Below are 15,532 nucleotides of genomic sequence, written 5' to 3' on the forward strand. Positions count from 1 at the left end.
GGGTTTGAACCGCCAGCCTTCTGGTTAGCAGTCAAGTGCTTTAGCCACTATGCTACCAGAGCTTAGGACCTTGGAAAAGCAGACATCTGATGATACATTCTGGTAGTAAAAATTCCCCACTGTCAGCCTACTCTCACAGAGCATGGACCTACCATCCTCCTGAAGCTTATACTCTAAAAATCACAAACACACACAAGTATCACAACATGATCTGCTTTTGTGGCTTCCCTCTGACAGGTAAAAGAGGGAAGCACTTCCTGCCCAAAAGATCATTTTTTCGATTATGAGAAAAAATTCCCTGAAGACATTTAATTCTATTGAATTTATCAAAAATTTACCAAATTTTGGTAAAGCATTGAATTAGAGCTCTGCTAGTATAGTGCCTAAGGCACTTGACTACTAACCAGAAGGCTGGCGGTTCAAACCGACCAGACACTCCTCGGAAGGAAGGTTCACAATCTACTTCCATAGTGATACCGCCTCAGAAACCAAAGGAGGGGTTGCTCTGAGTCGGGTCCAACTTGAGGGCACAAAACAACAACAAGAGAAAACACAAAGGTTATTCACAATCTCCTTGAGGAGACAAACAAATATAAGAAAAATATATGGACAATTATGATAATAAAGGTAAAAAAAAGTGCTTCTATAAAGAAGAGGAAGCAGTTTAATTATGACTAGGGAGAGCAGAGAAAGCTTTCTAGAAAAGGTAGGATTTCTTGGAGCCTTGAAGGATGAGTCAGTAGAAGGGGATTTTACAGGATGGGGAGGGGGAGATATGTTTGAGTAAGAACTAGTATATTTCCAAAGATTAACATAAGAAAATTAAACGATTGGTACTTTCAAGATCTTAGTTTTAGCATGAATTCCAAATAGATTATCAAGAGTTAACATTTAAGAATCTTTGGGGGAATAATACATTAGACAAAATAAATCAACTAAGTCCAACATACTAAAAGTTACAGTCATTCATTAATTTTCCCAGAAAACTGGTGGTTCAAATCCACCAGCCACTCCTCAGAAGGGAGGTTGGGCAATCTACTTCCATAGTGATACCGCCTTGGAAACCCAAGGAGGGGTTGCTGTGAGTCGGGTCCAACTCAAAGGCACAAAAAAACAAACAACAACATAGTATTTGAAAAGGCAGAGGCCAGTTCAACTAAAAGTACTTGATCTGCATTATAATCAAAGATCAACTTGTAGAAAATGTTGAATTCTGCTAAAATAATTAAATTTTATACGAAGTACCTAGCGTTGATAAAATCAAAATTACAGAACACATCCTACTAAGTTACAGTATACACTTTTACTTTTCTTTACAAAGCAATATTAAATATCACTGAAAACATCAAGTTGATTCCAACTCATGATGACCCCATGTACACAGAGTAAAACTGCTCTACAGGGTTTTTCAGACTGTGACCTTTCAGAAGCAGATTGTCAAGCCTGTCTTCTGAAGTGCCTGTGGTAGGTTCAAACCACCAACCTCTCAGCTAGTAGTCAAGCACTTAACAGTTTGTGTCACCTAAGCACCGAGAAGAGCAAAGTAAAAATGAAAATCATTATATAAATTCAAAATATATAAAAATGAATCCCAATAAAAGTATCTTTCCTTTCCATCCCTGCTCCAAATCTTTAAAAAAAAACAAAAGAGGAACAGAAAATCAATGCAGATTTTAATCCAATCTTCTACTAACATCTGGGTCAATAATTTCACAGAAGCCTGGACTTAAGAACTATGTTATCTAGGAATGATGTCAGCATTGCACCATTACAGGTCTTAATAACCTGTGGAAAGAACACAGGCTTTGGGGTCCTGCAGACCACGGCTGAGAGCCATTTCTGGCATTTCCAAATTGTGAGTTCACAGGCAAATGTCAGTGTCGTCTTTAGCAAAATATAACTGAGATGATTTAACCAAATGCCTAGCATATAGCTGTTATTCTTAAAAACTATAACCATTATTATCAATAAAAGATCCTGGGAGGTAACAGAAATATTTGAGCATGTTTTATGGGGCAATCTACTTCCATAGAGATACTTCTTTGGAAACCCAAAGGGGGAGCGGCCTGTGAGCGGGAAACAACTCAATGGCAGTGAGTTTTTATAAAAAGAGATAAAAAATATCTACGGATAAGTGATTTACAATTTTTATAGTCATCCTACCTCTATCTTTAATAATCTTCAATTTTGCTTAGAAACAAATAAAAAAGACTAATGGAAATAGTGACTAACTAAGGATAGCCAAAATCCTATTATTCTTATCATTTAGAAAAAGTTAACACTATACTATTCTTTAGAACAATTATATAACAGACATCCTGACTGTGGTTATAATATTCTTATTTAAAGCCAATGAGTCTTTCTTAAAATAATCTTACATATGTTGCTGTTGTTACTTGCCATCAAGTCAGCTCCCATTAGTGGTGACTCCATGTACAACAGAATGAAATACTGCCCAGTCCCATGCCATCTTTATAATTATTGGTATGTCTGAACTCATTGTTGTGGCCATTACGTATTTGAGTACCTTGCAACCTAATGGGCTCATTTTCCAACACTACTGCAGGCAATTTTCTGTTGTGGGCCACAAAGTTTTCACTGGCTAATTTTCAGCAGAAGATCACCACGCCTTTCTTCCCAGCCTATCTTAGTCTGGAAACTCTACTGAAACCTGCCACCATGGGTGACCCTGCTGGTATTTGAAACACCAGTGATATAATTTTCAGTATCACAGCAACACATAAGCCACCACAGTATGACAAACTGACAGCTGGGTGATGTCATCTAGTATATAGCCAGTCACATAAGACCACATATTGTATAATTCCATGTATATGAAATGTCTAGGACAGGCAAACTTACAGATGTAGAAAGCTGATTCATGGTTGCCTAGATCTAGGAATTGGGGAATTAGAGGGGAATGGAGAATGGATGTAGTGTTTCTTTTTGAGGTAATGAAAATGTTCTAAAATTGATTGTGGTTAGTTGTACAATTCTGGGAATATACTAAAAACCACTGAATTGGTATAATTTAAATAGGTGACTTATACGGTATGTGAATTACAGCTTAATAAAGCTGTTACAAAAAATATTCTTATATAAAATATTTGTTAATGGTAAAGAAGTCATAAATTTACAGGCATAAGAAATTAGTTAAAAATTTGTGAGAAATTTTGTATTTTCATTGATATTCCTATATACCATGGACCTAGGTAAGAACTATTATTTCCGAGTACAAAATTACATTTCATGTAACAAAAAAAAAAAAAAAAAAGATTTTGATTACATAAGGTAGCCATATTATTAAAATAACATGGTTCCTGTATACGGTTGGCAGACAATGGTCCTGTAAGTATATTTGCATGATCTGAATTCCCAGGTGTATAGTAAAGCTGACAAGGGACAAGGTTGTAATCACTTCTTGGTCACAGCCAGCTACCCAGAGGGAGCGAGTGGTTGAATCTGTGGTCTCAGGACCATAGTCACAGAGGACATCAAGCTCAACTGGTGTAACATACTACACAAAACATTGATTGTTCCACTGCCTACTTTGGCAAGCAGCGACTGGGATCTTAAAAGCTTACAAGCAGCCATCTAGATGCAACAATGGGTCTCTCCTTGTCCAGAGCAAAGAAGAATGGAGAAAATCAAAGATTCATGGAAACAATTAGCCCTAGTGACTGGTATACCATGAAATCCGCAGCCTATACAACTATGAGACCGGAAGAACTAGATGGTGCCCAGCTACCACTGTCAACCACTTGGAGGGGGATCTATGTAGGAGACCTGGATAGAGAGGGAGAACAATGTGAAACAAAACTCAAAATCATTTGGGAAAAAAAAAGGGGGGGGACCAGGTTTGCTGGTCCAATAGAGCCTGGTAGAACCACTGAGACTATGGCCCCTAGCTGCCCTTCAGGTCTGGAATTGCACCAACCCACACCTGTGGCACCCAGCCAAACAAGACAGGCGTATGAGTTGAAATTTACCTGAGGTAGATACACTCCTTGGAGAGAACAATCATGGGAGAAAGAAGGGCTGTGTGTGTACAGGGAGACAGCTTAGGGGGCAGGAGTGCATGGAGGGATGAACACAGGGAAGAGGTAACTATCGGGAGGAAGTGGGAGGGGAGCTGTTGCATTGTGGAAAATTGTAGTCAATGTCATGAGACAAAGTGTATGTCAACTGCTGTATGGAAAGTGAACTTGCTCTGTAAATTTTCACCCAAATCACAATAAAAAAATAAAAAAGTAACATGGTTCCTCATAATTCTTGCCGTCTTCAAAAGGATAGTGTTCAAAAATATCACAACTGTAGAAAAACCACTAGAGTCACAACAAATCTGCTATGTATTACTATTTTTCTGTTACTTCCCTCTACCAGCCCAAACAATAGAATTTAGACCTTCTTTAATATAGACTATGAGAATTCTTTTCTTGTACTGGAGCTGCAATTACAATCACAATGCAATTACCTCAAGTAATATATAGCTGTCTTTGTCAGGTCTGCTGTAAAATAATTAGAAATTGCAAGTTTATGCAATCTGTATCAACACTGCCTTTAGTTCTTAGGAGATAAATTTAATCTTGTGTCTCTTATCTGAGTCACTGAAACACTGAGCAATCATACTAGTGTGAAAAGAGCACTAGACTGATCAGAGAGTTGGGTCCTGCTTTGCTAATAAGGGTTTGAGTGAAATGGGACAAATTATTTAATCTCTTTCCTCAAGTATAAGTAAGAGAATTTGACTAAATAGCTCTTAAGACTCTTATGTTCTAAAATACTATGATATTATGATGCCTACTTGGAAATATGACTTAAAAGGCAGGTAAGTAAAATCTCCTGTTCTTAATTTACATGAAAGTGTTAAGATATTCAGTCTTGAATCAATGAAAGAAGAGAATATTGCCTTACATTCATTTAATTATTTTGCCTTTGCCCACACTGCACACATTTCCCCTAAGAGTATATTCATTTCACCATCAAAAAAGCTTCATCTGGCAGCATTCTAACCACCAAAACATTTAAAGGAATTGTTTACTTCCAAAAAGTTTTAAAGAAGGGAAGGTAAAGGAAGACAACAAAGAAATATTTTATAGAGCAGCTCAAACAGCTAGATTGTAGTTTTCAATGAAATACAGAGTAAACAGGCATCAATTGCTGTAACAAGATTATCCAGGACACTCTACTATAAATGCTTGCCATAGTAAATATAGTCTTATTAATGTGATTAAAACAAAATAAATGTTAATACATTCTTAGATGAGGTGTACAAATGTACATCAAATAATTTTCCGTATTCTCTGGTAACACAGTGCCTAGGCACTTGACTGCTAACCACAAGGCTGGCAGTTCAAACCCACCAACCACTCCTTGGAAGAAAGATGGGGCAATCAACTCTGTAGTGATACTGCCTCGGAAATCCAAGGAGGGGTCGCTATGAGTCGGGTCCGACTCAACAGCACATAACAACAACAACATCATGAAAGTGAAATTCAACAATTTTATAGAAATTATAAAAGCACAAAAAACCACATAGGACTAGACATTAACAAAAATAAATCAAATATTAAAACATGCTAAATGACCTACTGTCTAGATTAAATATTTTTCTAAGAACTATCTCTAAAACACAAAACTTACTTGGTTCTAGCTTCTTCAGATCCTCCAGTTTAAATTCTTCTTGGGACTGTGTGGACTAAATTTAAAATAAGCAAATTATATTTTTTTATACAAAGATTTCACCACACTTCCATTATCTATAAACACTCTTATGTCTTTTAAGTAGCGAGAACCAAATATTCAAAAAGTAGCCCCCTCCCCCCAAAAAAGAATCTATTTCCTGCTTTCAAGATTTAAAATGAAAAGTCACAAATTAGTTTTGGTTTGTTTCATAGTCTTGAAAATATTCAGGCTAAAAGTACCAGAAAAAAATTGAAATCTTATGTTTTGTTTTCACTGTTCATAAAATGTTAATTAAATACTAGAAGTATTTGTTTAACTGATGAATTCCTATTGTTATAAAACTATTCTGAGATGATACTTTTGGCATGTATGTGTAATATTTTATCAGACTCATTCAGAATAATTTCTTTTCCTTTTATTAAGAAAAGGAGGTGGGGGGACCCTATTTACCTGTAAAGCTGCACTTCGTAATTCCAAGCATGTTGCAATTTTGCCTATGGTTTTCTGCAGGAAAAAGAAAAAAAGATAAACAGCAGTTAGGTGCTATAAAACTTTTTTTTAGCAAGTTACTTTTTATTGATAAGAGATCTATAATTCTTTTAATTAAGTTAAATTTTATTTTTTTCCAGCATCCTGCAGAAGTTAGAGAAGAGTCGCAGGAGCTGAAAGGCTGGATAAGGGAGAGAAGGTGAGCACATATTCCCTCCTGACCTAACTTGTCACGACCAACTGTAAAGCAAGTTTGCTTTGGCAATAACTTCATATATGAATTAAAGGGCCCTCAAGATATCTTCGTTTTCAAGATTTGCCTTCTCTTCTTCTCCATAAAGGCTGAAAGTCACTAAGAAACTTAAAAACAAAAATACCTGAAAATTAGCACAATGGTAGAAGTTAATTCTGGCTTAAGTTCAACCTTGACTTGTTTTGAAAACATAGGCAATATTAAGCAGAATCACCATTTATGAGGAATGGTGGCAAATTTTACGATCAAATCTGTTTTACATATTATAGTAAACTATAAAACAAATATAAATGATAGAGCATAACCATTGCCCTTAATAAGATCACGTTCTATTGTGTGAGATAAGAAAAGCAAAGGCATTTGACTCTGCCATTATATGTCCTGAGGAAACAGAACAGGAATCGGTATTAGTCATAAAGCCCCAACGGCTGGGAGGATTTTTAAAACCAAAGAATTTAGAAAACAACTAATGAAGGAATTTGTTCCTACTGCAGCAATAAATCACACAGAAGTGTTCTGAACAGAATAGTGACTCTATCATAGTTACCCTTTAAGAAAATTGTGGTGATAACCGGATATACAGGTTTAGGTAGAAATAGGAAAAGACTAAAAGTAAGATCTATCAGATTATTTCAACTATCCAGGTAAACACTAATCAGAACATAAATGACTAGAACAGAATAAAAGAGGAGACCCAAAGAACAGACAGCTGAATTATACCCATCAAGACTTCCAAGTTCTTCTAAAACAGACATTTCTAAAGTTCTTATTAGAAGCAAATCAATTTCTAATTCGAGAGTGAAAGTATCGCAATGCCTGAACAATGAACTATTTAGAAGGGAAAGTCTTGTTTTTCTAAACGTTGATTACTTGCAAAATTTAGTAAATTGGATTTAGTGGTTTTCTTTTTTGTGAATTTTCTTGGGGATGCAAATGAGGAGCAAAGAGGATAACAAATACTATCACATAATGCCTAAGGTACTTGACTGCTAACCAGAAGGCTGGCGGTTCAAACCCACCAGCCACTCCTTGGAAGGAAGATGGGGCAATCTACTTCCGTAGTGATACTGCCTCGGCAACCCAAGGAGGGGTCACTATGAGTTGGGTCTGACTCGACAGCACATAACAATGACATCCTGGCCACTGGTACTTAGTTTCACAGGCACTAGACAATCATTTATTCCTACAATAAACAAGTGGTATAACAACGTACAAAGTAAACCACTACTGAGCAAGACATGACTCTCGGCCAAGGAAGAAATAACAATATTTAATTGCTCCCACAATCTTTAAAAATTATTTTCAATTCCAGCATAACAGTTTAGAAAATGTCCAATTTCATTCTGAAGATTTTATATTTAAATATAGTAACAGCACAAGAATTCAAGATACTCAGAGTGGATCTATATACCTTTCTCAAATACGTTTTGCTTAGAAACCAGCAATAGTCTTTTCTCTACGAAATCTCATTATTTTGAAATTGTTGTTGTTAAAATATATCACTAAAATCTGAAAAAAATCAGTAACAATTTTAAATGCTAATAATGATCATAAATATTATCATATATAAATATTATAATAGCCAACTATTGAGCATTTACTAAGTGACAGGCTTTCCTAAGTGATTTATAAAAATTAATTAATTCCATCCTCACTATAACCTTGTAAGTTAGATACTATTAGATACTATTTCCCCCATTTTATAGCTATGAAAACTTAAAACAGAGAGGTTAACATACCCTACACATCTATGTCTTTTGTACAAAACAACATATTTAATTTTATATAGATTAGCTACAACTTACTACTTTATATTCTTCACATTTGTTTTTTAAAAAGGATTTTATCTGTATTAAGTGAGGTGTATCAATGAATATGTCTTTAAACATCATATTAGTTAACTCCTTTTTCCTTTTTACCATAAAATCCATTTGATTAGATGCCTTCAACATGTAAGGTAAAATGCTAGTTTTATAACTATGAGTCTACTATTAAACTATTTTAAATTTAAACATTTCAAGTTAAGCAAAAGCAACAACTTTTTATCCAGAATCTATTGAAGTACGGCAAAATACCAATAGGCATTATTCATAACTATTTTAAGGGACCACACCCAACCTCAGTATTAAAAAAGGACCAAAATACTGTCATTTTCATCTGTAGAAATAAATTTTAAAACATGTAGTATTTAATTTTTTAATACTGATGTACCAAGTGCTTGCTACTGTAATTAAACTCTACCTTTCTTAGAAAAAGTATTTAAGCAGCAGAAGGTCATGTGCACCAACTCTTGACTATTAACTAATGTACAGTTAGATAAACACTGAAGGTAAGTGAAGTTTAATCTTAGAAAGATTTAAATGATTCAAATTACTTGCTTATACCCAGTATGATACAAAAGTGGAAAATGTGTTCATTTTCAGAACATTAATTATTTCACTGCATTATTGCTAAGAAAACTGACAACTCAAAAAGAGTGGTGAAAGAAAAGATGGAATAAAAATGGACAATTAAAATGCTAAATTAACTTTCTAAAATGTATTCAATTTATCTAAGGAGAATAGGTTTGAAAAAATACACATAATTAAATCAGTATCGTCTCACTTAATCCACACTTAGTTTTTCAGATTTAAACAGCCAATCACCCACTGCCTAACTGAGACGAGGGAGGAAGGGAAGTGAGGAGGGAGTGGAAAGGAAGAAATCTATAAAATATAAAACAAGTATGTAGTGCTGGAATTCTCATTACCACCAAATTTGATTCAAAACCGAGAAAAACTTTCTAAGCATCATGAGACAGGGCATTCTGTTCTGTCCAGAAACGTACATGAGAAAATCTACTAACCAAAGCAGGGAGTACAGTGGAATGAAAGCTTTTGGCAGCTATGCTTTGGCTACTAAAATCAAACCCACTGCTGTAAAGTCCTATCTAACTCAGTTGTTACAATGACAAAACTACTGAGACCAAGTCAACTAGTCCTGAGGGAGGATCAAGTAAGAATTATAAACTTTCTTATTTTACACCAGAATTCTTTGAGACTATTATGCATACAGTCCACAAGAAGTTTTTATACTATTTATCACCAATTAATAAGGGTTAGAGGAATCAATAATTCTGTTACAGAGTTAAATTTAAAATAAATATTGTGAAGATGCATAGAAGCTACCTCTCAAAGATCAGGATTTATTTATCTTAAAATAATAAACCCAAAAACCAAACTCATTACCGTTGAGTCGATCTGACTCATAGAGACCCTTCGCGACCCTTCCTTGGGTTTCCCAGGCAGTATCACTACGGAAGTATATTGCCCAACCTTCCTTCCCAGGAGTGACTGGTGGGTTTGAACCGGCAGCCTTCTGGTTAGCAGTCAAATGCCTTACCCACTACGTCACCAGAGCTCCCTCTTAAAATAATGGTATGCAAATAAATATCAATAATCGAAGATCTAATAAAGCATTTACTCATCAAATATTTTTCAGAGCCCACTGTGAGCTAGACAGTGAAGTACATCATAAAGAAAACTCTTTAGAAACATCAAGGTTTAATTTTTTTAAAATATTCCATGAACAACAGTATGGCTGTCATGATTCTAAAATTTGGCACTATCACAAAAACATTTAAAATATTAAATATAATTGAAAATAAAAACTATAAACAACAATTTTGCTTAGCATAGGTAATGTTCTCCATTTTCCTCTTTTGCGGAAACTACAATCAAGTTTCCTCTCATTGGCTTCTGTGTCAAGTCTGGCTTTCGATTAATTTTGCAGACTCAACAGTCTGTATCAGAATTTCCCATAATAGGTTCTTCAGAACACTAGACCCAATAAAATGTTCTAAAAGGCGAAGGGGGAATGTCCAAAGACAAATAAACACTACATACCAACTAAAAAAACTAAACATACATATTAGCACATTAAAAGTCCTGAGAAATCACAAACTCTCCCTGTTTAAATAACATCCACTAAGTTTCAGAACCAATGTTCCCCAGAACACATCTGGAAAATCCTTGTTTTCTAATCATTTATCAACTAGGAGTCTTTGATAACTTTTTCCTTATGTGACATTCACATAAGGCCTAACATTTTGATGAGTTTTTTTTGGCCCACTGTGAATGTTTTTCTTGTATTTTTAAAGAAAATTAAATTTTTAAATGCATATAACTTGCCTTATATTCATAATGTAGTACAGAGTGATTTGGGAGTTCTTCTCCAAGCCCAACGAATAGGCAGGCACGCACAGGCTCTCTCTGAAGTCACAACTGGCAGCCACAAATGCCTCCTAGGCAGCTATTACAAATAATAAATACCTCAGAAAACAGGCCTCCAGGAAAGGAGGAGGTGAAGAATGCTTCAAAGGTAGAGAGTAGAAGATTGGGGGATACCTTTTAAGATCATTAGTGTTATCTAATCCTTCATTTCATATATAAGGAAATTGAGGCCCAGAGACAGAGTCAGTATTCAAGACTAAGTGTTCTTGTCTCCAGATTTCAGAGGCTTCCCTCCTTGGTCCTTTAGCAGTATAAGATCTAGGGGGGCCTTTGTAACCAAAGATAAACTGCAAAAACACAGGCAGCCACGTGGCTGCTAAAGAGCAGCTATACATTATGGGATGGCTTTGTTGAACACAAGTTTCAGCCTTAGAAAGTTTAAAGAAAAAGTTAACCGCTCCCCCATTGGTAGAATTATCATCATTAGACAAGGCTCATTTCCCTGTGGTTTTTTGTTTGCTTGTTTATTTGTTTTTGGTAATTTTAGTTTGTTTTGGAAGATCAGGTCACTTTATATTTAAGGTCATGTTGCTCATGGGTTCTATAGCTAACCAATAGATGTTCCAACATCTATAATGCATGTAAGCAACTCAAGGTAAAAAGGTAAAGTATGGATTCCTTAAAAATTTTTAATTCCATAAATTTCATTTTGTTCTATATTCCTAACATACTATTAGCTCTCAATTTATACACTCAGACATTTGAGATGCTGATCATCAAAATTTAGGTATTTGAACTCTTGTTAGTTAATTCCTAGATGATGACAAATCTTAGAGAGGTAGTAAAGCATAGTCTTTTGTTCCTTCCCTTAAACAAATCAATCATTTCCTGTGGCCATTATTTTCCAGACAAAATTCCCAAGTCTCCTAAATCTAGGGAGCTGTTTTAACAAAAGGTCACCATATCCTGTATTCTACATAAGTTTCTGGATCTGGAATCAAGATTTCCAGAAAGGCTAACGTGAGATCTCTCAGTGTGCAAAGGATTACAGCATGTCTCCTACAAAAGAAGCCGTTTCAGATAAATAGCAAAGTCTAATCAAAGTATTCAATACACGCCAATACCAAAAACAAACAAGAAACAAAAAGACCAACTAAGTTCAGGAAAGTGTAAATAATAGATCATGCTGTTATTGTGGAAAATAGCAATTATTAAAGGAAAAAATTAGAATACTCTTTTTGAACACAGCAACATGTTTTTTGGCTTTGGAGTTGTTTTTTTTGTTTTTCTTTTTAATTTAAATACTTAAAAAATACAAATATACTAACTTGAGCAAGAAGTATGGCTAACCCTTTTCATCGGCTCTTTCTTCCTCCCCTCCCCCAAACTCCTATGATGGAATAAAAACTGTGTTTAGATGTACTTAAATTATGTATAAAAAGTTACTCCTACCACTCACCACCCTTTATGCAAAATAATAAAAAATAATAAAAAAAGCAATTTAGGTCATCATAATTTTCACATTGTCTTAAGAGATTAATTTTACCTTTATGCAAAATAATAAAAAATAATAAAAAAAGCAATTTAGGTCATCATAATTTTCACATTGTCTTAAGAGATTAATTTTACCACATGGATATGTAAGGGAAAGACTGACACAATTTTTTGCTTTATCTACAAGATTAAAAATTGACTTAATACTAGACAGTTTGAGCTAGGAAAAATGGGAGTTGTTTCCTCCCATTTCTTCCCACTCCTTTAGAGTAAAGCTTTTTAAAAGTATCTAATTTTTCATAATCTCTAATAGTTCAGGGAATCAACTTGACACACAAATATTTTAATTCAAGGAGAAAGAGCATCACTGGAACATTCTGCAACCTTATGCACTCATTTTGCTGATGGATTCTTATGCCAAATTCTTGACTTGAACTAGTTTTTTTCCACAGTCATGGGTTTTTTTGGTTGGTTTGTTTGATTTTGGTTTGTATTATTGAGAAGAAGGGAGAAGGAGTTTAGAAAGTTCACAGTTAAACAAGTGTTGAGGTGGGATACAATTACTTACAACCCTTCTATCTTTCTCCAAGTGACTCCAGACAAATTCCAGTCTCTGGGCCACCCCTCATACTCACCCCAACCAAAGTATGGATGGCCTCCAGTAAGGTTAAACAAAGCCTGGATGGCTTGTGCTCAAGTGAACTGAATAAAGAAACTCATTAAGTGATAGATCATATGGCACCTCTAAATGATCACTTAATGATGAAAACTCAACTCAGGCAAAGCATAACCATTATCATTCTTTTCAACTAAAAGTGTAACAAGTTTTTGTTTGTTTTTTGCTTAACGGACTCAAAAGACAGAACTCTTTTCATTTGGGACCTGATATATCAAGAGATTATTTTGTGGTACCTTTTGTTCTTCTGTGAATTCAGAATTATTGTGCTGAGCTTGGGCCTCTTTTTGTAGATGTCTTGCTAATCTGTAAAAAGAAAAAAAGACATTCTTTTCAACTGAAAGAAAGCAAACTATTTCAAGTGCAACAGGGTAAAAAAAATTGTTTAAAAAATAGACATCAAGTACAGCAATACTTTAGTCTGTTTTCAAAGTATAAAACTACATTATCTTTAGAATTAAACTCTTTATACAAAGATAATGAAAACACGATGTAATACTTTTCAAACCATTTCACTAGGACAAATTTCTTCTCTACACACAGTAAAAATAGAAACTGGGAGCTGGAAGAAACCTGAAGGGCATCTTATCCAACTTCCTTTGTATTACATGAATTTCTTCTCTAATATGCCAATAAACAGTTGTCCAGATTCTGCATAAACATGTCCAGTGAGTACCAGTAATAGTACAAGCTAGAGATACTTTAACAGTCTATCATTAATTTGCTGATGACAAAGTGATAATACTCTATCAAATGACATCTTCTGAAAAGAACTTTTATGGAAAATAAAGAAATCCCTTTATAAATTAGACACGGAAATCACTGTTTATACAACTAACACCAGACTTTAGCAGGTAGGGTTCAGGTGAGTTTTTAAAGATAGATCCATGTCACTAGCCCAAGCTGCACAATGTTGTTGTTGTTACGTGCCGTCCAATCAGACCCGACTCATGACGACCCCTACTTGGGTTTCCGAGGTGGTATCACTATGGAAATAGACTTCCCAACCTTCCTTCCAAGGAGTGGGTGGTGGGTTTGAACTGCCAGCCTTCTGGCTAGCAGTCAAGTGCCTTATGCACTAACCTACCAGAGCTCCCAATAGTCGAAGCTATTCTTGAGAAAGCAAAAACGAAAAACTGACTCTTACAACTGAACAGTAAAAAGATTTTTTAAAAAATTTTAAAAAGGACTTCTGGTAAGATGGAGGAATAGGCAGACAAGCGACACACATCCGCTTCAACAAAGAAAAGAAAAACCAATTGACAGAGATATAGAAGATAATCCTGGAGCTCTGAGCTTTGAAAGGAACTATACAGAAGTGGATTAGGCACCAACTAGTGGAAAAACCTGAATGAAAACAGTGAGTACAGTGACGATCGGAACTGCAGACTGTCAGCTACTCCAATGGGACCAACAGCTTGAATAGCTCCAAGTGGTGCTGGGACCTGAGAACTGACCTACACAAGATCAGCCCTGGTCACCAAGGGCTGCAGGAACGACTGCACTGGTGGCCTATGACTAGGAAAGGAAACAGCAAGATGGGAGACAACCTGAGCTATTGACTTTCCACTGTCCAAAGGCCGCAGCCATTTTGATTGTTTACATGCAGCCACCATTTTGGATATTTAAAATGACCAAGGGTGCAGCCATTTAGAATGTTTACAAGCAGTGGCCATTTTGCATATTTAAAGTGACCAAGAGCACAGCCCATTTTGAATCTTTACAAGTGGCAACCATTTTGGATTTTAAAGTGATAGCCTCCTTGTTCAGATTCCAGGGACCTAGCAATAGGCTCTGTTTGCCAAGGGTGACAGGGACATATGAGAGTCTGACAAAAGCAAAGGAGACGGTGCTGAGTGTATAAGTGTTACTCACTAGCAAACAGAGGAGCATAGCACAGTACGCTGCTTGCACAGATAACATACAAACAAAACAAAGAAGATGAAAATCGTGGGCAAGTCACTCCAACATACAATCACCAATTAAATATAAACACAAAAACGTCACAATGCCTCAGAGCATCACAGTCCACACAAAGAAGCAAGATAAAGCAGGAGAAACAAGAGACCAGGATACAGACCCAAAACACATCCCTGAGGAAGACGCAGGATTGGAACTCACTGATAAGGAATTCAAAAGAATTATATTTAAGTATCTTCAACGAATTGAGAGACAGATCAAAGAAAACACAGACAAAACCCTACAACAATTTCAAAAGACAATACAAGAACAAAATGACAAAATAAATGACAAATTGGAAATGATACAAAATCTAAACACAGAAATCCAGAAGATTAACACTAAATTTTCAGAAACAGATAAGACATTGAATGGGCAAAGGAGCAGAACTGAATCAATGGAAGACAGAATTAGGGAAACTGAAGGCAAATACCTGAACACTTCTTTGGAAAGGGATCAATTAGTAAAAAGATCAAAACAAAATGAAGAAAGCCTAAGGTTCATGTGGGATACCATCAAAAGGAATAACCTACATGTAATCAGAATTCCAGAACAGGAAGACACAAATAAAACCACAGAGAAAATTGTCCAAGATTTATTGCAAGAGAATTTTCCAGGTATGATGAAAGATGAAAATATATCCACTCAGGGAGTCCAACAAACTCCAAACAGGATAGACCCCAAAAGAAAATCACCACGACATATAATATCATCATTAAACTTACCAAAACCAAAGACAAATATAGAATCATGAGAGCAGTACAA

At 35.5% G+C, this 15,532-nt stretch overlaps 1 protein-coding gene across 1 annotated transcript in view; it reads right to left on the reverse strand.

The window, feature by feature from the left end:
• The window catches only part of AIDA (axin interactor, dorsalization associated), an 87,219-nt gene that overhangs the window by 55,719 nt on the left and 15,968 nt on the right, over nt 1–15,532 (reverse strand). Inside the window, exons 2-4 of the mRNA XM_007936949.2 lie at nt 13,045–13,114; nt 6,136–6,189; nt 5,644–5,698 (exon numbers count right to left, since the gene is read on the reverse strand). Of these exons, the coding sequence (XP_007935140.1) occupies nt 5,644–5,698; nt 6,136–6,189; nt 13,045–13,114 (179 nt within the window). The remainder of the gene's footprint in view (nt 1–5,643; nt 5,699–6,135; nt 6,190–13,044; nt 13,115–15,532) is intronic.

Source organism: Orycteropus afer, unplaced genomic scaffold (genome assembly GCF_000298275.1).
Source record: "Orycteropus afer afer isolate SDZICR_OR568_19922 unplaced genomic scaffold, OryAfe1.0 scaffold00039, whole genome shotgun sequence".
In the NCBI taxonomy this organism is placed as follows: domain Eukaryota; kingdom Metazoa; phylum Chordata; class Mammalia; order Tubulidentata; family Orycteropodidae; genus Orycteropus; species Orycteropus afer.